This window comes from Neomonachus schauinslandi, chromosome 5, assembly GCF_002201575.2.
Source record: "Neomonachus schauinslandi chromosome 5, ASM220157v2, whole genome shotgun sequence".
NCBI lineage: Eukaryota > Metazoa > Chordata > Mammalia > Carnivora > Phocidae > Neomonachus > Neomonachus schauinslandi.
In genome coordinates, this window is record NC_058407.1 from 153,614,854 (window position 1) to 153,639,745 (window position 24,892).

Below are 24,892 nucleotides of genomic sequence, written 5' to 3' on the forward strand. Positions count from 1 at the left end.
TTAACTTTATAAGAAACTGCCAAACTGCTTTCTAGAGTGACTATACCATTTTGCAGCCCCACCAGCAGTGTAGGAAAGTTCCAATTGCTCCATACCCTTTCCAGAATTTGGTATTGTAATACTTTTTAACATTTTTTTTTTTTTGAAAGGGAGAGAGAGTGCAAGTGGCGGTGGGGGGCAGAAGGAGAGGGAGAGAGAGAATCTCAAGCAGACTCTGCACTTAGTGCAGAGCTCAACATGGGGCTCAATCCCATGACCCTGAGATCATGATCTGAGCTGAAATCAAGAGTCAGATGTTTAACCAGCTGAGCCACCCAGACACCCCTATACTTCTTAACATTTTAACCATTCTAATAGATGTGTAGTTGTATATCATCCTGCTTTTTTTTTTTTTTTTTTTTTTTTTTTAAAGAAAGATTTTATTTATTTATTTGACAGAGAGAGACATAGCGAGAGCAGGAACACAAGCCGGGGGAGTGGGAGAGGGAGAAGCAGGCTTCCCGCAGAGCAGGGAGCCCGATGTGGGACTCGATCCCAGGACCCTGGGATCATGACCCGAGCCGAAGGCAGACGCCCAACGACTGAGCCACCCAGGTGCCCTATCATCCTGCTTTTAATTTGCATTTCATGAATGGCTAATGGTGTTGATTAACTTTCTTGGGCTTGTTTCCCATTTTTATACCCTCTTTGATGAAATATTTGTTCAGGCCCTTTGTCCACTTTTAAAATCTGGGTTGTTCATTTTGTTATTAAATTTTTGAGAGTTCTTTATTCTGGATATGTGTCCTTTGTTGGATAATGTGCTTTGTAAATATTTTCCCTATTTCTGTAGTTTCTTTTCATTTTCTTGGCAATGCTTTTTACAGAGCAAAAGTGTTTAATACTGAAATCCAATTTATCACATTTTTTATCACATTTTTCTTAAGGAATCCTGCCTTTGCTGTCTTTTCTAGAACTCTGTACCTAACCCCAAGCCATGAAGATTTATTCTGTATTTTCTTCTAAATTTTTTTATTTTTACATTACACTTAGATTTGTGGTCCATTTTTGGGTTAGTCTTTGCTTAAAGGTGTAAAATGTAGATCTACATTCATTGTTTTGCATATTGATGATCAATTGTTCTAAAACGATTTTTCAAAAATACTGTTCTTTCATCTTTGAATTGCTTTTTGCATTGTCAAAGATCAAATGGTCATATTTCTGTGGACTTACTTATCAACTCTCTTTTATGTGCTATTGATCCACACTGCCCTGATTTGTATAGCTTTATAGTAATTCTTAATATGGGATAATGCTATTCATCCAACTATATTCTTTTTCAAAAGTGTTTTAGCTATTATAGCTGTTTGGCTCTTCTAGATAAATTTGTGTATTATCTCTTATGTGTCTACAAAATTCTGCTGTGATTTTGATTGGTATTACATTAAACCTGTATATCACTTTGGAGAAAGTTAACATTGTTACCATGTTGAGATTTCAAATCCTTGATCATGGTATTTCTATTAACTTAAGTCTTTGATATCATCACCATTTTTAGTTTTCACTATACAAGTCCTATATATTTTTTTCATTATTTGGAGCCTTAAAAAGTTGTTCATTTCGGGCGCCTGGGTGGCTCAGATGGTTAAGCGTCTGCCTTCCGCTCAGGTCATGATCCCAGGGTCCTGGGATCGAGTCCCACATCAGGCTTCCGGCTCAGCAGGGAACCTGCTTCTCCCTCTGACCCTCTCCCCTCTCATGCTGTTTCTCTCTCGCTCGCTCTCTAAAAAATAAATAAAATCTTTTAAAAAAAAAGTTGTTCATTTCTTGTACATAGAAAAATGATTGATATTTTATGTTAACCTATTGTTCTTTGACCTTACTAAGCTCACTTAATGGGTTTAGGAGGGTTTTTTTTTTTGTAGATTCCTTGGTTTTGTGCATAGACAATCATATCATTGGAGAATAGGGATAGTTTCTTTGTGCCAATATGTTTGCCTTTTATTTCTTTTTTTGCATGCCACACCGGCTAGGAACAGCATAATGTTGTGGGCATCCTTGACTTGTTTCTGATCTCCGGGGATAGCATTCTGTTTTTCACCATTAAAAATTTTTTTGCAGATACCCTTTATCACTGTGAGGAAGTTCCTTTCCTTGTTTTTTTTAATTTTATTTTAATTCTAGTATAGTTAACATACAGTGTTATATTAGTTTCAGGTGTACAACATAGTGATTCAACAATTCTGTATATTAAGGTAGTGCTCATCACAATAAATGTACTCTTAATCTCCTTCACCTGTTTCAGCCATCCCCCCCCCACACACCCACCCCCACTCTAGTAACCATCTGTTTGTTCTCTGTAGTTATTTAAGAGTCTGTTTTTTGGTTTGTCTCTTTTTTCTTTGGTCATTTGTTTCATTTCTTACATTCCACATATGAGTGAAATCATTTCATATTTGTCTTTCTCTGACTGACTTATTTCACTTGGCATTATACCCTCTAGATCCATCCATGGTTTTGCAAATGGCAAGAGTCCATTCTTCTTTATTGCTGAGTAATATTCCAGTGTGTGTGTGTGTGTGTGTGTGTGTGTGTGTGTAATCTTCCTTATGTGATTCAATATTATTTAATGCCCTGCTCATGTGGCTTCTAAAATGATCTGCCTTCTCTTTCTAATGTGAGCATTTATTGCTATGATTTTTCCTCTTAAGCACTCCTTTGTTGCACTCCACAAATTTTGATACAATTTTTTATATTTTCATTTTTATTCAGTTCAAAATATTTTCTACATTCCTGAGACTTATTCTGTGACTCATCATTTACAAGTATGATCTTTAATGTACAAGTGATGGAAAGTTGTCCTGCTTTCTTTCTGTTAAGCTTAGTTTAATTCTATTTTGGTCAGAGATCATATTGTGTAATTTTAAGTGTTTTAAAATTGCTAGGGTTTTATGACTGAGGATATGGTCTATCTTGGTAACTATTCCATATGCACTTGAGAAGAATATGTTTTCTGCTGTTTGGTTGGAATTTTCTGTAAACATCAATTAGATTCAGTAACTTGATCTTGTTTAGTTCTTCTGTATATTTGCTGATTTCTGTGTAGTTGTTCTGTTACTTAGTGAAGAGTATTTCTGAAATATCCTATTATAGTTATGTATTTTTCTATTCTTCATTTCCATTCTATTCTTCTTTGTTTCCTGTATTTTAAGTTCTGTTGTTAGATGTATGCACATTTAAGATTATTATGTCTCATTATTCTCTTTATCAACATGTGATGTCCCTCTTTTGTCTCTGGTAATTTTTTGTTGTTGTTCTGAAGTCAACTTTATCTGATATTAGTATAACCATTCCAGCTTTCTTTTGATTTGTGTTTTTTTAATTAAGTTCAATTAGCCAACATATAGTACATAACTAATTTTTGATGTAGTGTTCAATGATTCATTAGTTGCATATAACACCCAATATTTTGTGTTCTCATGGTATATCTTCTTTAAACACTTTACTTTAAAATAACCTATATCATTAAATTTTAAGTGAGCTCCTTGTAGACATTATATTAAAAAGTCATGTTTTCTATACAATCTGAAAATGTCTTTTAATTGATCTGTTTAGATAATTTAGTTTTAATGTAACTACTAGTAAATTTATATTTAAATCTATCCTTTTATTATTCTCACTTTTTTTCTCTGCCCTTTCCAGTTTTATTTTGGGTTATTTGTTATTTTTTTAGTATTCCATTTCAGTTTGTCAATTGTGATTTTTACTATATCTCTTGTATACACTTACAGTGATTGCTGTAGACATTGCAAAATACAACCTTAAGCTTTTCACAGTTATTTAGAATCAATATTTTCTGACTTTATTTGGAATGTAGAAACCTTACCACTTACTTGTAGGTTTTTTATCCTCCTCCCTTTATGCTATAGTTGTCAGATATTACATATACAAATACTGAAAACATCAGACAATGCTATATTTTTCATTTAAAACTACCTAGTATATTTAAAGAATCATAAGAAAATAATAGTTATTTTACTTACTTTTTTTATCATTCATAATGTTTTGGGTTTTATATATTATTTCTCTTCTGTTTGAAAAATACTCTTTATCAGTTCTTTTAGACCAGTACTCCCGGCTACTGTTTCTCTTAGTTTTCCTTCACTTGAAAGTACCTTTAATTTACTACCATTTTTCAAGAATTTTTTTTTATTTTTTTATTCTTATATTATCCCCATACATTACATCATTAGTTTTAGATGTAGTGTTCCATGATTCATTGTTTGTGCATAACACCCAGTGCTCCATGCAGAATGTGCCCTCCTCAATACCCATCACCAGGCTAACCCATCCTCCCCCCCCTCCCCTCTAGAACCCTCAGTTTGTTTTTCAGAGTCCATAGTCTCTCATGGTTTCAAGAATATTTTTGCTTGACATAGAAATCTGGGTTAACAGTTCTTTTCCTTCAGCAGTGAAAAATGTTTCTCCACTGCTTTCTGGACACCATGGTTTCTGATGAGACATACAAAGTCATCTGAATTATTCTCCTATAGATAATATGTCATTTTTCTCTGGGTGCTCTCAAAAATTTTTTTGTCTTTACTTTCAGCAATTTGGTTAGGATTTGTTTGGTGTAGATTTCTTTGAGTTTATCTGGATGGAGTTTAGTCACCTTCTTCAATCTGTAGGTTTGTGTTTTTTTCCAAACCTAGGAAGTTTTCAGTCACTATTTCTTCAAATATTATTTCAGCCATATATTCTTTCTTCTCTCCTTCCGGAACTTCAGTGACATGAATATTAGACATTTTGTTATTGTCCCAAATGTCCCTTGGGCATTGTTTTTAAGTTTTTACTTATATTTCAGTTAGTTAACATACAATGTCATATTAGTTTCAGGTGTACAATTTAGTGATTCAACACTTTCATATAGCTGTTCAATTTTTTTAATCATTTATTTATCTGTTCAGATTGGATAATTTTTATTGACCTACTTTCAAGTTCACTGACCCTTTACTCTATAATTTTTATTCTACTACTATTGAGTATATCTAATGAGCTTTTTATTTTGGTTATTGAATTTTTTAGTTTTAAGATTTCCATTAATTTCTTTTTCTTTATTTTGATGTACTCTCTACTTTAATTCCAGCATCTGTGCCATCCTAACATTGATATATGATTGCCTTTTCCTAAGTGAGTTGAGATTTTTGTGATTCTTTGTGTGCCAAGTTATTTTTGTTTTTAAAAAGTGGATGTTTTCAAAAGTAACTCATGAGGGGTGCCTGGGTTGGCTCAGTCGTTAAGTGTCTGCCTTCGGCTCAGGTCACGATCCCAGGGTCCTGGGATCGAGCCCCACATCGGGCTCCCTGCTCTGTGGGAAGACTGCTTCTCCCTCCCCCACTCCCCCTGCTTGTGTTCCCTCTCGCTGTGTCTCTCTCTGTCAAATAAATAAATAAAATCTTGAAAAAAAAGAAAGAAGAAAGTAACTCATGAGACTGCATCTTGTTTATTATATCTTATCTGTGGGCTGTGGTTTTAGTGTCAGCTTTGAAGTCTTTGAGTGATGATCCACTCTCTCCCATGTGTGTGTTATTCATTAGTTCACATCTGGGTAGAGGTTTACTAATTAACATAATTTTAAAGTTTGGTGTGTTAATTAGGATTAGATCCATGTATGTAAATGATGGGGTAAACACATGTGTTCATAAACAACTTTATGGTAATACTTTCCTGCTCCTCTCTCCTGTTATCTCCCCTGTATTTCCTGGTTCCTGAAGATTCCTTTCTCAGCCCTCCAGCCAGAAATTGTCCACTTTCATGACTGCCACATCCAAGTGACTGGAAAACAGAGAAGGTGGTAAAAAGCAACTGGGTCTGACCCTGTCCTGTCGGAGCCATGGCTCTACTTAATTGAGAAGATTCCCTTTCCTCTGAGTTTCGGCTTTTGCAGGATTCCTGTTCCTTTCTACTCTTGCCACCATCCCTGCCACAAGACTCCTAATGGGTTGGGACACAAAAGAACAGAAAAAAAATGGAATTGGCCCTCCCACACTCTCTCAGAGCTTTAGGAGTGTTTTCTTTGCATTCCTCCAGCCAGAACTAGAGAGTTTCTCCTCAATCTTATTCTATCTGCACTATCAGGCTTTGGATACTTTGTGTTCAGGCTAGGAGGATACACAAGGGGAAAAATGGTAAACCCAATGCGGGCTCAGTGATACTTCAAAATATGGTGTTCTTTCTGATCCAACTGCTGATGTTTACTTTTTATAATTCTCCAGGTTTAATAATTGAGTTCAGTGAGAAATGAAGCAGAAGGAGGGGATGGTTTACTCCATCATACCTAGAAAATAGAGATGTTTCTTTTCTCTATTTCTGAGCTTCAGGTATCTATAAATCTGAAAATAAATTCTTTTTTTTAGGAATTCTCCTTTAGACTTAAAGGGAGGCAATGGGAGAAAGACACTATGTAGCTATGAGAAAAGAGATGGTATAAAATGTTTTAAGGGTTCAGTAGCAAGAAACTTCATTTATCTACATATATATACAAAGACAGTTATTATCCAAAAACTTTCCAAGGATAGAGTTGAATGCACCATGTAAATTCTGCCTCTTTTTAGGTAAAAAGAATATATCAAAACATGTATTCTACAGAAATTGACCATATGCTGTCTACTTTTAACCTGCTAGAAAAGCGTGATACATTTTCAAAGTCACTGAGTGGAGGAATGAAGCGCAAACTCGCCATCATTATAGCACTCATAGGGGACTCCCAGGTATTAAGAAAAAGAGGATGAAAAGGGTGGGCAAGGAGGCACGAACCATGGGTTCCTGCCAACTGGTCTAGAAAACTCAGCTGACAAAACCCTGAGAGTTGGTATGAATGTTAAAGAAATGCTGCCAATGATAATTAGAGGGAATGTCCATTATTTGGTTCAATTGTCATAATATGATTTGGGATTATTTTTTTCTAGGGTTTTTATCATTATGTACAGTCTATATTCTGTTATCTTAGCTTAAGTGTGTTCCTCTCAAATAGCAATTATCTCACAAGTAGCCTAGCATCAATTATCAATGGTCAAGGAATTCTTCTGGTTTTTAGGTAGTGATACTTGATGAACCATCATCTGGCATGGACCCAGTCTCAAGGAGAGCCACCTGGGATCTCCTTCAACAGTATAAACAGGATCGTACCATCTTACTGACCACCCACTACATGGATGAAGCTGATTTCCTGGGTGACCGCATTGCCATCATGGTCAAGGGGACACTGCAATGCTGTGGCTCTTCTGTCTTCCTGAAACAAATATATGGTTCTCTCTCCCTTTGCTCATTCTTGAGATATTGATGCCTTAGTAATATTCTTCTAACATGATTTTAATTATATGTTGTCTACATAGCCAAAATTTCAGTGGCGCCCTCTGTCCTACTAATGAGATCTCAACAATTCTAACTGGTTTTTAAGGCCCTTGGCAACCTGGATATTCCTTATATATATTTATCATTTGTTCTCCAACACGTACATTCAGACTCACTAAATACCTTTGTCAACCTACAAAGGCCATGCTTATTTCTTATTTCTCCTATTTTGTACCTACTGACAGTTTTCTTTGCCCCTAGAATACAGTTGTGTCCAAGCAGATTTATGTTGTTGAGGAGAGGAAATAGAATAATTTCTCATTTGCCAAACTAGTATTAAATCCCCAGAATGAGATAATGTGAAAATATGATAATTGACAGTACAGAATGTAGTACAGAATGAAAGCACCATACAAGTAGAATAAAACAGTCATTGACTTGAATAAGTATAGGGCTTTTTTAGGAGATAAAACCGATACATCAAACAGTGAATTATTGAGGGCTAAAATTACAGTAATAGGAATTCAAAATTGGAGGGTATAAACATAAATGTAGATAATTAAGCATGAATTGGTTCATCATTCATTCAGTATTTGAATTCATTCAACTCACATTAATTTTACTCTATGCTAGTTGTTGTGGTATCCACTTTATATGTCATATTTAATATTCAAAGCAACCCCATTTTATAGAATGTAAAACTGGGCCCTAGATAAATAAAAAAAATTCTCAAGTCATATTTATATGCCCATTTAGGTATTCAAAGTTTATGATCACCTTATAGTTTTGAGTTTGTGCAGTTGACTTGTAATCCAAAATTAGATTTATCTGAATTAGGTGTACCTAGGTTTATGAGCCACATCATTTAAACAGCTATGCTTTTGATAAAAAAATCATTTATAATTTCTAATATCATTAACTAGTGTTACTAATTATTGGCAAGATAGTACATAATGTTCAAGTAGGTATTTTAAAAGGTATAATACTTTGGAATGTTCCAGTCCCTTTTTACATGCTAAACTTTAAATATACTTAAATTGGCTTCTTACATCTTAATCAAAAGCCTAGGATTTTTGTTTGCTTCCTTGATGGCAATAGGACATTCCATGTTGTTGTTAGCATTCAACTCTCACTAACTACCTCACTTCTCTGTAAAAGGAGGCATTTTCTATTCAGTTTTAAGAGCATGAGACAATTGTGTCATGATTCCTGAGAAATGAAAAACGATTCACATGTCAATTTGTAAGTAAAGCAAAAGTAGTTTTTGGTTCCAATAGCTAATAAATAGTGGATAAATCACTTTATTCTCAGGATGTAGTTGCCTCTTTGTAAAATGTAATAGTGTCTTCCATACTATAAGCCAAGTAAATAAACCAGATTATCTGCTAAGAGATATATATACTTAAAAACCTAATAGTCACTTTTTAATCCTAAAAAAGAAACATAAATGCAAATATAATGACCATTTGAAATACATTTATTTAAAAATAATGATGGTTTTCTCTAATTTCAGAAAACAATTTCTCTGTATAGGGAAAACACTAAGTGTAATAGTTCTCTATGTCTTTAAAGTCACGAGTCAAAAATCATATTCTCAGGCTTTCCATGGATCTCTGTGTAAAATTTAACAACCTTCTTTCAACACTTAATATATCCCTTTTCTTCTTTATTTTTTTGTAACACAATATGTATTTTAACTTATTTCTCTTTATAATTACCTGCCTCTTTTGACTAGAAAGTAGCTCTTAGGAAGGCAGAAATTTTTATATGCTTTGTTCACTGTTCTATCCCTAGGGCCCAGTTAATGCCTGATACACCCTGGACAACCAGTGATAATAAATTAATATTTATCAAAATTACAGTTTCAAGAGTAATAAGTAGCCAGATTACAGGGGCCTTTCTTCATACATCTGTTTCTGATTATATACAGTAAGTTATTGTTCACTAAGAAAATTATAGAGGAAGTTGATGTTTATTCAATATCTTGGTTCTTGGAGCAGCATTTGGAAGTTTTAGGTGTGAGCCTTCCTTGAGGCATAACAAAGTATCTCATGACATTCCATGTCTTCTTTGTGGACCTAGGTAACTTGAACCATGAAGAGCCAGGTTTGGAATTACAAAGAGATTAAAAAGTATGAAAATGCTTCATGTGGTCTTTTAAATGATTTTTCTCAGGTGCTGGATATCACATAGTCATGGAGAAAGAATCACATTGTGATGTTGAAAAGATCTCAGCAATAATTCACTCTCATATTCCAGATGCCACTGTGGAAAACTTTACTGGAGCTGAATTATTGTTTATCCTACCCAAAGAATATACACAGAGGTAAAGAGTCAAAGTCTTACATGGATGATTTGGGTGACCATAAATCATTTTAAATTTTCTCTGTTTAGCAAACTTAGTAGTATTTTGCCAATAAGCCAGGTGTCCAATTACAATCTGTTGCTGACTAGATTTGAAAAGTTCACAGCTGAAGACCTCTCATTGAACAAGAGGATTTCCCCATAAGTTCAAGTTCACACAAGGCTTATTTGATTTTTTAAGTGTTTATTTAAATTCCAGTTAATTAACATGCAGTGTAAAATTAGTTTCAGGTATATAATAAAGTGATTCAACACTTACACCCAGTACTCATCACAACAAGTGCATTCCTTAAACTCCATCACCTATTTAACCTATCCCTCTACCCACATCCCCTCTGGTAACCAACAGTTCGCTCTCTATAGTTAAGAGTCTGTTTCTTGGTTTCCCTCCCTCTCTTTTTTTTTTTTCCTTTGCTCATTATCCATTTGTTTTTTAAAGTCCACATATGCAAATAATACAAAACATTAACTCCAAGGGATACATGCACTCCCATGTTTATAGCAGCACTATCAACAATAGCCAAATTATGGAAACAGCCCAATATCCACTGACAGATGAATGGATAAAGAAGATGTGGTGAGAGAAGTTAAGATGGCAGAGGAGTAGGGGAGGCCATGAGTTTGTCTCATCCTTCTAATACAACTAGACATTTACATAATTCTGAACACCTGAGAAACCAATCGGAGATCTGAAAAGACAAATGCTGCAAGTCTACAAGTAGAAAAGCGACAATCCTTTGGAAGGTAGAAGTTGCAGAGACTTGAATCCTGTGTGATATAGCTGAGAATATGAGGGAGGGGAGGGAGCCTGCTTAATTAGGCTACCACAAAGTTTTACAAGCAGCAGAGTGCAGAATTGGAACTTTTAGAAGTCTGCTACAGTGAGGGACGTGCCTGGCTTAAAGGTGCTCAGGTGGTGAAGCAGGGTGGAATCCCAGGTGTGACAATGTGGTCTGAGGATCCCTGGGGTCACAAGAACAGGTGGTGCCTGAGTGCAGCAGAGTTCCTAGGCATAGGAGCATGGAAGCCAGCTGAGAACAGTGAGTCTAGGTGCCAGTTTTCTGCTCTGTGTTGCCATAAACTGCAAACTACTGTGCATTTGTGTTACTGCTTTCCTGAGACGGGTCCAGCAAAAGGCAGAAGCATGGCAAGATCCTCCCCAATATGAACAATGTGGGGCCACACTGGGGGAGTCCTTAAAATTTAGAGTTTTGAAACTCACGTGCCTGAGATAAAAACCCTCAGTCATAGGCCAGGTGAACAGAGAGTTCTGATGGAAACTGGGGAGACAAGAGTGATTGACTGCTTTTCTGTGAAGGCTCACTGAAGAGTGGGGGCGTGAATTTTCAGCTCTGGGGCTGGAGAGCAGGGCACAGCCACATTCACCCCACCCATCAATGATGAAAGCCTTCAGGGTGCAAAACAGCACCACCTAGTGGAGTCCAGAGCCCTTTACACCAATCCCTGCCTCCCTGCAAACTGGAGGCCCATTTCCAATAAGGCAAGTCCACCTGAGAATCAGTGCAACAGGCCCCTCTCCCCAGAAGACCAGCAAAAACAACTTTCCCACAGTTTACTGATTATAGAGGGCTTCAAAGCTTCAGCTCTTGGAGAAAACAGTATATAGCATTCTTTGTATTTTTATTCCTCAGTCTTTTAGTATTATTTATTGTTATTTTTTTCAATTCTTTTTCTCTTTTTAAAAATTTTTATTTTTATATATACTTTATTTTTTGTTTCCCTTCATTGTATCTTATTTAATTTATATATGTGGGGGGTGGGGTATATATATATATATATATACACATTTATTTATATATATATCTTTTTTTCCTTCTTTTGGGATCTAGTTTATTTTAACAGAGCAAAACACGCAGTATCTAGTTTGTTTTTGTTTTTTGTTGTTGTTATTGTTTTTTCTTTATTCTTTTCTAAACAAATGACAAGATGGAGAAATTCACCCTAAAAGTAAGACCAGGAAGTAGTACAGCCAGGGATTTAATCAATACAGATATAAATAAGATATCTGAACTAGAATTTAAAACGATTATGAAGATACTAGCTGAGCTTGAAAAAAGCATAGAAGACACTAGAGAATCCCTTACTATAGAGATAAAAGAACTAATATCTAGTCAGGCTGAAATTAAAAATGCTATTACCAAGAAGCAGTTCCAAGTGGAGACCATAAAAACAAAGATGAACAAAGCAGAAGAGAGAACCAGTGATCTAGACGATAAAATTGTGGAAAATAAGGAAGCTGAAAAGAAGAGGGAAAGAAAACTATTAGATCATGAAGGTAGACTTAGGGAACTCAGCAATTCCATAAAGTGAAGTAATATCCATATTATAGGAGTCCCAGAAGATGAAGAGTGGGAAAAGGGAGGCTGAAGGTTTATTTAACCAAATTATAGCTTCCTAATCTGGGGAAGGAAACAGGCATTCAACTCCAAGAGGCACAAAGAACTACCCTTAAAATCAACAAAAATATGTCAACACTTTGACATACTATAGTGAAAGTTGCAAATTATGAAGATAAAGAGAAAATCCTGAAAGCAGCTTGGACAAGAGTTTCTCAACCTACAATGGTAGACACATAAGGCTGGCAGCAGACCTGTCCACAGAGACCTGGCAGGCCAGAAAGGACTGGTATGATATAGTCAATGTGCTAAATGGGGAAAATATGCACCTAAGAATACTTTATCCAGCAAGGCTGTCATTCAGAATAGAAGGAGAGATAAAGGAATGTTGAAAAAGAAAACCAAAGCTGGGGGCATCACAATTCTGGATTTCAAGCTGTATTACAAAGCTCCAATCATCAAGACTGTGTGGTACTGGTACAAAAACAGACACATAGGTCAACGAAACAGAATAGAGAACTCAGAAATGGACCCTCAACTCTATGGTCAACTAACCTTTGACAAAGCAGGAAAGAATACCAAATGGAAAAAAGTCTCTTCAACAAATGGTGTTGGGAAAATTGGACAGCCACGTGCAGAAGAATGAAACTAGACCACTTTCTTACACCATACACAAAAATAAATTCAAAATGGATGAAAGACCTCAATGTGAGACAGGAATCCATCAAAATCCTAGAGAAGACCACAGGCAGCAACCTCTTTGACCTTAGCTGCAGCAACTTCTTGCAAGACACATCTCTAAAGGCAAGGGAAACAAAAGCAAAAATGATTGGGACCTCATCAATATAAAAAGCTTCTGCACAGCAAAGGCAACAGTCAACAAAACTAAAAGGCAACCTGCAGAATGGGAGAAGATATTCACAAATGAAATATTAGATAAAGGGCTAGTATCCAAGATATATAAAGAACTTATCAAACTCAACATCCAAAAAACAAATAATCCAGTCAAGAAATGGGCAGAAGACATGAACAAACATTTCTCCAAAAAAGACATCCAGATGGCTAACAGACACATGAAAAAATCCTCAACATCACTCAGCATCAGGGAAATACAGATCAAAACCACAATGAGATACCACCTTACACCAGTCAGAATGGCTAAAATCAACAACACAAGAAACAACAGGTGTTGATGAGGATGTGGAGAAAGGGGAACCCTCCTACACTGCTGGTGAGAATGCAAGCTGGTGCAGCCACTCTGGAAAACTCTATGGAGGGTCCACAAAAAGTTAAAAATAGAGCTACCCTATGACCCAGCAATTGCACTAACACGTATTTATCCAAAGGATAGAAACATAGTGATTCAAAGGGGCACCTGCACCCCAATGTTTATAACAGCAATGTCCACAATAGTCAAAATATGGAAAGAGCCCAGATATCCATTGACTGATAAGTGGTTAAAGAAGAGGTGTGTGTGTGTGTGTGTGTGTGTGTGTGTGTGTGTGGTGTTATATAATATATAAATATTTATTTATTTATTTATTTATAATGGAATACTACTCAGCCATCAAAAAGAATGAAATCTTGCCATTTCCAATGAGGTGGATGGAAGTAGAGGTTATTATGCTAAGCAAAATAAGTCAGGGAAAGACAAATACCATATGATTTCACTCATTTGTGAATTTTAAGAAACAAAACAGATGAAAATGGGAAAACAAAAGAGGGGTAAACCAAGAAACACACTCTTAACTATAGAGAACAAACTGAGGATTACTGGAGGAGAGGTGGGTGGGAGGATGGGTTAAATCGGTGATTTAAATACACTTGTGATGAACACTAGGTGTTGTATGTAAGTGATGAATCACTAAATCCTGCACATTAATGTTACACTGTATGTTAACTAAGTGGAATATAAATAAGAATTTGAAGAATGAACAAAATTTATAGATTAATGAAAAAAAGATTGTATTTTTGTGGTGTTGGTTGTTATTTCTCTTCTCTCATTTGTGATTTTATTTATTTGAGTCCTTTTTTCTTTTTGTTAAGTCTGGCTAGAGGTTTATCAGTTTTATTAATTTTTTCGTTGAACCAGTTCCTGGTTTCATTGATCTGTTATTTTTTAGCTTCGATAACATTTATTTCTGCTCTAATCTTTATTATTTCCTTTATTCTGCTGGCTTTAGGCTTGGTTTGTTTTTTCTTTCTCTAACTCCTTTAGGTGTAAAGTTAGGTTGTTTATTTGAGATTGTTCTTGTTTCTTGATGAAGACTAGCATTGCTGTATACTTCCCACTTAGGACCATTTTTGCTGCACCCCAAAGGTTTTGGACCATCATGTTTTCATTTTCATGTACATTTTCATTTCTTCTTTTATTTCATGGTTGACCCACTCATTGTTTAGTAGCATGTTGTTTAACCTCCATGTATGTGTGCCCTGTCCAGATTTTTTTTCTTGTGGTTGACTTCTAGTTTCATAGCGTTGTGGTAGAAAATATGCATGTAATGATTTTGGTCTTTTTGTATGTGTTGAGGCCTGTTTTGTGACCTAATATGTGACCTATTCTGGAGAATATACCTTGTACACTTGAAAAGAATGTGTATTCTGTTTTAGGATGGAATGTTCAATATATCTGTTAAGTCTATCTGGTCCAGTGTGTCATTCAAAGCCATTGTTTCCTTGTTTATTTTCTGTTTAGATGATATGTCCATTGATATAAGTGGGGTGTTAAAGTCCCCTACTGTTAATGTATTATTATTAATTAGTTCCTTTATGTTTATTATTAATTGTTTATATGTTTGGGTGCTCACATGTTGGGTACATAAATATTTACAATTATTATGTCTTCTTTGGGGATTGTCCCCTTTATGATTATATAGTGTGCTTCTTTGTCTCTTGTTACAGTCTTTGTTTTAAAGTAGAGTTTATCTGATATAAGTACTGTTATTCTGGCTTTCTTTTGACATCCATTTGCATGATAAATGTTTCTCCATCCCCTCATGTTCAATCTTCAGGTGTTTTTAGCTCTTAAATGAGTCTCTTGTAGGCAGCATATAGATGGGTCTTGTTTTTTTATCCATTCTGACACCCTTTGAGAATTTAGTACCTTGCCATTCAAAGTAATTATTGATAGATATGTATTTATTGCCATTTTATTACTTGCTTTTGTGGTCATTTCTGGAGTTTTTCTCTGGTATTTTCTTGTCTTCCTTTCATGTTTTACTGATTTTCTTTAGTGATATATTTGGATTTTTTTCTCTTTATTCTTTGCCTGTTTATTAGTGACTTTTGATATATGGTTGCCATTACGTTTGTATGTAACCTCTGCAAATAGCAGTCCACATTAAGTTGATGGTCATTCAAGTTTGAATTCATTCTTTTGTCCTTTCCTCCCCACGTTTTACATATATTTTATTATTTTTATATTCTTATTTGTGTGTGAGTTTCTCAACTGATTTTTATAGAAATAATCGTTTTTACTGATTTTGTATTTCCTGCCTTTATACTGTCACTTTTGGTCTCCCCTTTTCACTCAGAGTCACCTTGAATATTTCTTGCAGGGCTGGTTTAGTGCTCACAAACTCCTTTAGTTTTTGTTTGTGAAACTCTTTATCTCTCCTATTCTGAATGATAGCCTTGCCGAATAGAGTATCCTTGGATGCAGATTTTTCCCATTCAGCACTTTGAATATATCATGTTTCTGTTGAGAAATCTCCAGCTGGCTTTATGGGTTTTCCCTTGTAAGTTAATGGCTTCTTTTGTCTTGCTGCTTTTAAGATTTTTTTTCTTTATATTTTATAAATTTAATTACAGTATGTCTTGGTGTTGGCCTCCTTTTGTTGATTTTAAAGGGAGTTCTCTATGCATCCTGGATCTGGATGTCTGTTTCCATCCCCAGATTAGGGAAGTTTTTGGCTATTATATCTTTTTTTTATGATTTTATTTATTAGAGAGAGAGAGATCATGAGAGTGGGATGAGGGGCAAAGGGAGAAGCAGACTCCCTGCTGAACAGGGAGCCTGATGTGGGGCTCAATCCCAGGACTCCAGGATAATGACCTGAGCTGAAGGCAGTCACTTAATCATCTGAGCCACCCAGGCACCCCTCAGCTATTATTTCTTGAAATAAATTTTCTGCCCCCTTTTCTCTCTCTGTTTCTTTTGGGACTCTTATAATGTGGATACTATTACATTTGATGGAGTCACTGAATTACTTAAGTCTATTCTTATTTACATAGTTCTTATTTCTCTCCTTTGTTCAGCTTCATTGCTTTCCATTACTTTGTCCTCTAGGTCAATAATTCATTCCTCAGCTTCTTCCAACCTGCTGTTCATTGTATCAAGTGTGTTTCTAATCTTGTGGATTGCACTCTTCATCTCTGATTGGTTCTTTTTTAACTCATTTATCTCTGTGGTAAGAGATCTCTGTGGTCTCACTTATGTCTTCTATTATTTTCTCAAGTGCAGTGTGTATCCTTATGATTGTTGCTTTAAATTCTCCATCAGGCATGTTATTTATATCTGTTATTTGCTTGGATCTCTGGCTGTGGCCTTATCTTGTTCTTTCATTTGGGATCAATTTTTCTGTCTTTGCCTTTGTCTAAGTCTCTGCCTTTTCCTGTGTGTTAGAAAAGCCACTTATGTCTCCTACTTGGCCTTGTGAAGAAGAGGTCATGTAGTTCCCAGGGCCTGGCACTTCAGGGAGTGTCTCTAGTGTGTGCTGCATGAACTCTGTTGTTATATTCTGGCTGCTTTATCCTCTCTATCCTTCAGGCCAGTCATCTGCAGAGACTCTCCTTGCCTGCTGTGGGCAGTGTTTGGTTGCTGGCCTGAATGTATTGAGTTTTAACTAGGTGTGTCCTTGCCTGCTTGTGAAATGAGGCCTGTCATCACCTCTACCAGAACTGAGACCCTGCAGAACTCTCTGGTCAGGAGATGTGGTGTGGACAGGGATTTGTTCTGATCTGGGGAGGGGCCCACGGACTCTGAGGCAAGTGTGACTGAGAAGGGCATTTCCACCAAAGCATGGGGGGTGGGGTTTGGTGTAAACACGTTTGTGGCAGCCAGTGTCCATGCTGCGCTGCTTCCCATAGGTTGCTCTGAATTTATGGGGGGGAAGGAAATGGCACCAGCCAGCTCCTTTGTCCCCAGAGAGATGTCTCTATGAATGTTGCCTCTCAAGGACACACTCCAAGAGGAGCAAAAAATCTCCCCACCATGTGCCCCAGGCACTCTTCAGATCACAGTTTCCACACTATATGCCCCCAGGTTGTTTGCCTGCCTTCACTCCAGGAGCAGTACAGTGCCCTTCGAGCTCTATCCCAGACAAGCCCACTGTCCTTTAAAACTCCAGGCTTTAAGTTCCACTAGTTGCAAGGACTCACAAAATTCAGCCCCTTTCATTTTCCAAGCCAATGGCTTTGGGGAAACATTCTCCTTCTGCATTACCATGTGCTCCTCTCTCTCTCACCCTTCACCACAGCTCCCTCCCTTCTGCAGCCACAATCCCTTTTTCCCCTAAACCACATTTCTGCACATCCTGCCTTCTTCAGTGTGGCCTCTTCTCTCCCTTTAGTTGTGGTATTTGTTCTGTCAGTCTTCAGGTAAATTTCTGGGGTATTTAGAATGATTCAAAGGTTACCTAGTTGTATTCATGGGGTGAGGCAAGCCAAGCATCCTACTCCATTACCATCTTCCTGCTCCTGATTTTTTTTTTTTCTTTTTTGAGAGAGGTGTACAATCTAGTGGCCATGGCATGGTAAGTAAGGTCCAGAGAAATATTAAGACGGAGAAAGATAAAAGTAGCTTAAACAGCAACTCTTAGAACAAGGGTGAAAAAGACACAGAAATCAGGGAGTTTGATCTCAATAATTAGCCAAATTAATTATAGAAGGGAAACACAGAGATGATAAATGGAAACTAAGATTACTCATCATTGACCTTGAGGGAGTGTGCCATTTTCATCTTTTTGTCTGAAGTTATTACAACCTAAATCTTCCATATATGCAGGGTGGCTGCTCTTCACAAGAGAGATGACAGACTTATAGGACATTGTTCTACATTCCCGTGTAGAGCTCTTGGGTAGAATGAAGGAATTAAAACACAAGACTTTAGGCAACCCAGATTCTAATTAATGAAAAGACATGAAAATAAACAATTGTATCCCAGAACAGGAATGAAAGAGGGAATGCTCTGTGGGAGCTATATTTATTCAGAAAGTAAATCTGAACCTTCTTGAGAAGCAGGAGCATGGAACAGTTAGTCATGCTAACTAGTCATGAGGGAGAGTAAAGGAAATGAAAGAAACTATAACTGTACATTCATTATATGAACATTAATTCAGCACAGTTAGAAGACAGATTTGCAACAACATAGATGAACCTTGAAGGTATAATGCTAAGTGAAATAGAGAAAGACAAATACCATATGATTTCACTCATGTGGAATTTAAGAAAGAAAACAGATGAACATATGGGAAGCAGGGAGTGGGGAAGATGGGAAACAAACCGTAAGAGACTCTTAGAGAAGAAACTGAGGGTTGATGGAAGGGAAATGGGTGGAGGGATGGGTGAAATAGGTAAAGGGATTAGAATACACTTATCATGATGAGCACTGAGTCATGTATAGAATTGTTGAATCATTATATTGTACACCTGAAACTAATATAAAACTGTATGTTAATTATAGTTGTATTTAAAAAAATAAATTAGAGGGGTGCCTGGGTGGCTCAATCTTTAAGCGTCTGCGTTCAGCTCAGATCATGATCCCAGGGTCCTGGGATCAAGCCCTGCGTTGGGCTCCCTGCTCAGTGGGAAGCCTGCTTCTCCCTCTCCCATGCCCCCTGCTTGTGTTCCTGCTCTTATTATCTCTCTGTCAAATAAATAAAATCTTTAAAAATAAGTAAATAAAGAAAAGAAGGAATATATGACATGAAAAGGTCTTTATTTATTAAAGAAATTGAATTTGTACTTTAAAACATTCCTACAGAGAAAAATCCAGGGCCAGATGTCTTCACTGATTAATTCTACCTAATGTTTAGTGGGGGGGGGGAAGTACCAATTCTACACAAACTTTTTTTTGGAAAATATGAGAAAAAGAAATATTCCCCAATTTGTTTTAAAAGGCCAGTATTACCCTGTTACCATAATCAGTCAAATACATAAAAATAATCTTATTATACAATAATCTTTAACACGAGGGATCATATTGAGAACATTCAAAAAGGAGAGTGAAAATGACCTTAAAGTATGTGAAGAGTTGTCATAGGAAAAGGGGTCAGATTGAACTGATTGGTAAGAGTAGAAGAAACAATCAACATTAGGTAAAGTTAGAATTCCATTGGAATGGAATTCAGCCTAAAATATGGAGAAAATTTGGAAGATGGGGAGTTTTGAGTTTACCATCTCTGAGGGTAATCACACATAGGCTTTTGATAGTCCCTCATTGGGAATTATAGAAGTTTTTTAAAGAAATAAATGGGTTTTGGGAGATCTTTGGAACCTAAAACAATGTTAATTCATCCTTCTAAAATTATTTGTTAGAACCCGTGATGTAATTACATCACAATTAGTAAAATTCTGTAAAACTCCCTAGCTGGTAAATCTTTCTCAGTGTCCAGCTTTTTACTTCACTAAAGCCATTTTTTGTTATTTTGTGATTTATAAGTACTATAACTGATATAGGAATTTTCCATTTGATAGGAATATGTGAACAAATTAACTTTTATCAACTAGCTATAGTCCTTAATACTTACAAAAAGTAAATTGGTATTTTTTTGGACAACAAAAGACTGTATATCAAAGATCAAGTTACAGTGGGGACAAATTTGCTAAAGTAAATATCTCTTCCTTATTTCTGTTTGTTTCGCTATACTTATTACAGTGAAGAATGATCTACTAAACATTTTTCCCATGACTAACCAGAAGTTATTATGGAACCAACAGTATTAAAAAAATACATCTAACAAAAATCCCAAACAACCTAATTCAAAAATGGACAAAGGAATTGAATAGATATTTCACCAAAGAAGATGTACAGATAGCCAACAAGCACGTGAAAAGATGCTCAACATCCCTAGTCATTAGGAAAATGCAAATAAAAAGCACAAGAATTAACAAATGCTGGAAAGGATGTGAAGAAATTGCAACCCTGTACACCGCTCTTAGGAATGTAAAATGGTGCATCTGCTATGGAAAACACTATGACACTTCCTTAAAAAGTTAAACATACAGGGGCGCCTTGGTGGCTCAGTTGGATAAGCGGCTGACTCTTCATTTCGGCTCAGGTCATGATCACAGGGTCCTGGGATGAGCCCTGCATAGGGCTCCCAGCTTAGCGGGGAGTCTGCTTCTCTCCCTCTCCCTTTGCCCTTTCCACCCCACTCTTCTCTCTCTCTCTCTCAAATAAATAAGTCTTTTTTTAAAAAAGCTAAACATAGATTACCATAGGATTAGCAATTCCACTTCTAGGTATATACCCACAATAGTTGAAAGTAGGAACTCAAACAGGTGTTTGCACACGAATGCTCATAACAGCATTATTCACAAAATCCAAAAGATAAAAACAACCCAAATGTCCCACAGATAAATGGAAGCCACATGTTGTGTTATCCATACAATGATTATTATTCAGCCTTAAAAAGGAATGAATTCTTATACATGCTACAACATGGTTGAATCTAGAAAGAATCATGCTAAGTGAAATAAGCCAGACACAAAAGGATTCCATTTTATATGAGACACATACAGTAGGAAAACTCATATTGACAGAAAGTAAAAGTGAAGCTGAAAGAAGGAAGGAATAGAGAATTACTGTTTAGTGGGTGCAGAATTTTAGTTTAGGATCTTAAGATAGTTCTGGAAATGGATGGTGGTCATTGTTGTGAATGTGCTTAATGCTGCTTGAATTGATGAAATAATAAATGTAATGTTTCTTATATTTTACCACAAAAAAAGCTTTTAAGAAAACAATAGGGAAGGATACAATTGGAAATAAAATTAAGTATTAAATGAAAGTGTTCACATATTTTAAAAATTCAGTTTACTAGAAAATAAAATGAACAATAACAAAAAAAAATGTATCTAGACTAGTGTTAGTTCATTCTTCTCCTCTTCCTCTCCTTTCAGGTTTGAAGCTCTGATTAATGACCTGGAAAATAAACAAAAAGAGCTGGGCATTGCCAGCTTTGGTGTTTCAATCACCACCATGGAAGAAGTCTTCATTAAGTGAGTAATAATGACTTTAAAAAAAAAAAAAAAAAAACTTCCACCCCTAAAATGTCAATTGGAGAGCAAACCCCACCCTCTTTGTATTGGAATGAAGTAATCACAGTTATGGAGTTTTTTCAAATATGTTAATATTTTATGCTAATGCATTTCCATATATTCAGCTGAGAGTATGTAAAGATTTTAGGCGTGGGCCTTGATACATGTGTCTTTGTGGTAGATGGTTTAAGAGTTAGTGAAGAAAAAGAAAGAATTAATATCTATGTTATCATAGGAAAAGTTCTAGTTCTAACTTGAAGTCTATACTAGACATTACTTAAAAGTTTTAACCTAACCATGTTTTCATAATTTGTTTAATTGATGCATGGTTTGTTTTGTTTCTTGCACTGTAAAAAAGTTCAAAATGAAAATGTCCAGGGAATTCAGCCTGTCCCTAAGGCAAAATAATCTGATTATCTTTCAAAAGATTTCACAAAATGTCCTTTTTCTGATAAGGTTATGACAGAACTAGATCTAAACTTCATTCTCTCAGACTCAGTGTTTTAATATTGTCAGTGTCTCAGAGTTGACTTGGTGTAATTTATTCACATGAATTAGGTTTGCAGAAGACTGATATATATAAATTAAAATGCCACTTAATTTATGATGAATAAATTGTAATAAGCATAATTTATAATAAGAAATTACTTCTTGGCTATTCAATCAAATGTTCTTTTGTCTGTCTCTAGGCAAGCTACATAGGGAGCAAAATTATAATGAGAAACTTCCTTTGTGAATACAACTAGAACAAGCTCTGTAAGGGCAGAGACCAAATCTGTTTTGTTCACTGACTATACTTGGGGCCACAAACAGTGTCACATAATAGATACTCAAAAAAGTTCTCAGATGAATAAATGAATGGATACTATTTAAAGCCATTATCTGCACAATAGTTGCTTTACCTGCCACTGGGAATTATAGTTTAAAAACTTAGGGCACCTGGGTGACTCAGTCGTTAAGTGTCTGCCTTCGGCTCAGGTCATGATCCCAGGCTCCTGGGATCGAGTCCCACATCGGGCTCCCTCCTCGGGGGGAACCCTGTTTCTCCCTCTCCCACTCCCGCTGCTTGTGTTCCTGCTCTCACTATCTCTGTCTCTGTCAAATAAATAAATAAAATCTTTAAAAAAATAAAAAAGTAAAACCTTAGACCAACACGATGGTATCTAGGTTGTCTTTCTATTCAGGGCCTCTACCCTTTTTTTCTTTCAAATCTTTATTTAAATTTTAGTTAGTTAACATACAGTGCAATATTGGTTTCTGGAATAGAATTCAGTGGTTCATCACTTACATACAACACCCAAGTGCTTATGACAAGTTCCCTCTTTAAAACCCATCAACCTGGGGCGCCTGCGTGGCTCAGTCATTAAGAGTCTACCTTTGGCTCAGGTCATGATCCCACAGTCCTGGAATCGAGCCCTACATCAGGCTCCCTGCTTGGTGGGGAGCCTGCTTCACCCTCTCCCACTCCCCCTGCTTGTGTTCCCTCTCTTGCTGTGTCTTTCTCTGTCAAATAAATAAATAAAATCTTTTTAAAAAAATAAAAAATAATAAAACCCATCACCCATCTAGCCCATCCCCCACTCACCTCCCTCTATCAGTTCCAGTTTGTTCTCTATCCTTAAGAATCTCTTATGGTTTGTTTCCCTCTCTCTTTTTCCTTTCCCCTCCCCCTCCCATATGTTCATCTGTTTTGTTTCTTAAATTCCACATATGAAGGAAATCATATGGTATTTGTCTTTCTCTGACTGACTGACTTTGCTTAGCATAATACACTCTAGCTCCATCCATGTTGTTGCAAATGGCAAGGTTTCATTCTTTTTGATGGCTGAATAATATCCCATTGTATATATATACCACATCTTCTTTATCCGTTCATCAGCTGATGGACATTTGGGCTCTTTCCATAGTTTGGCTATTGTTGATGATGCTGCTATAAACATTGGGGTTCATGTACTCCTCTGAATCTGTATTTTTGTATCTTTTGGGTAAATACCTAGTAGCACAATAGCTGGATCATAGGGTAGTTCTATTTTTAACTTTTTAAGGAACATCCATACTGCTGTCCAGAGTGGCTGCACCAGTTTTCATTCCCACCTACAGAGCAAGAGAGTTCCCCTTTCTCCACATCCTCACCAACATCTATTGTTTCCTGTGTTGTTAATTTTAGCCATTCCAACAGGTGTGAGGTGGTATCTCATCATGGCTTTGATTTGTATTTTCCTGATGATGAGTGATGTTGAGCATTTTTTCATGTCAGCCATCTGGATGTCTTTTTTGGAAAAGTGTCTATTCATGTTTTCTGCCCATTTCTTAAATGGATTATTTGTTTTTTGGGTGGTGAGTTTGGTATGTTCTTTATATATTTTGGATACTAAACCTTTATCAGATATGTCATTTGCAAATATCTTCTCCCATTCTGTAGGCTGCCTATTAGTTTTGTTGATTGTTTCCTTTGCTGTAAAGAAGCTTTTTACCTTGATGAAGTCCCAGTAGTTCACTTTTGCTTTTGTTTCCATTTCTCAGCTACAGCCAAGGTCAAAGAGGTTGCTGCCTGTGTTCTCCTCTAGTATTTTCATGGTTTCCTATCTCACATTTAGGTCTTTCATCCATTTTGAACTTATTTTTGTGTGTGGTGTAAAAAAAATGGTCCAGTTTACTTCTGCATATGGCTGTCCAGTTTTCCCATTACCATTTGTTGAAGAGACTGTCTTTTTTCCATTGGATGTTCTTTCCTACTTTGTCAAAGATTGGTTGGCCATATAGTTCTGGTCCATTTCTGGCTTTTCTATTCTGTTCCATTGGTCTGTGTCTTTGTTTTTGTGCCAATATCATACTGTGTTGATGACTACAGCTTTGTAATATAGCTTGAATTCTGGAATCATGATGCCTCCAGTTTTGTTTTTCTTTTTCCACAATCGCTTTAGGTATTCAGGCTCTTTTCTGTTTCCATACAAATTTTAGGATTGTTTGTTCTAGTTCTGTGAGAAATGCTGGTGGTATTTTGATAGGGATTGCTTTAAATGTGTAGATTGCTTTGGGTAGTATAGATGTTTTAACAGTGTTTGTTCTTCCAGTCCATGAGTATGGAATGCTTTTCCAATTCTTTGTGTCCTCTTCAATTTCTTTCATAAGTGTTCTATAGTTTTCAGAGTGCAGATCTTTTACTTCTTTGGTTAGGCTTATTCCTTGGTATCTTATTCATTTTGGTGCAATTGTAAACAGGATCGATTCCTTGATTTCTTTTTTGCTGCCTCATTATTGGTGTATAGAAATGCAAAAGATTTCCATATGTTGACTTTATATCCTGTGACTTTGCTGAATTCGTGTATTAGCTCTAGCAATTTTTTGGTGGAGTCTTTCAGGTTTTCTACATAAAGTATCATGCCATCTGCAAATGGTGAAAGTTTGACTTCTTCCTTGCCAATTTGCATGCCTTTTATTTCTTTTTGTTGTCTAATTGCTGAGGCTAAGACTTCCAGTAGTATGTTAAATAATAATGGTGAGAGTGGACCTCCTTGTCTTGTTCCTGACCATAGAGGAAAACCTCTCAATTTTTTCCCATTGAGGATGACATTAGCTGT

General features: G+C 36.2%; 1 protein-coding gene across 1 annotated transcript in view; it reads left to right on the forward strand.

Moving 5' to 3' along the window:
• Positions 1 to 24,892, forward strand: part of LOC110577498 (phospholipid-transporting ATPase ABCA3-like) — a 172,571-nt gene that overhangs the window by 61,030 nt on the left and 86,649 nt on the right. Inside the window, exons 13-16 of the mRNA XM_044915268.1 lie at positions 6,594 to 6,749; positions 7,076 to 7,286; positions 9,508 to 9,658; positions 21,174 to 21,272. Of these exons, the coding sequence (XP_044771203.1) occupies positions 6,594 to 6,749; positions 7,076 to 7,286; positions 9,508 to 9,658; positions 21,174 to 21,272 (617 nt within the window). The remainder of the gene's footprint in view (positions 1 to 6,593; positions 6,750 to 7,075; positions 7,287 to 9,507; positions 9,659 to 21,173; positions 21,273 to 24,892) is intronic.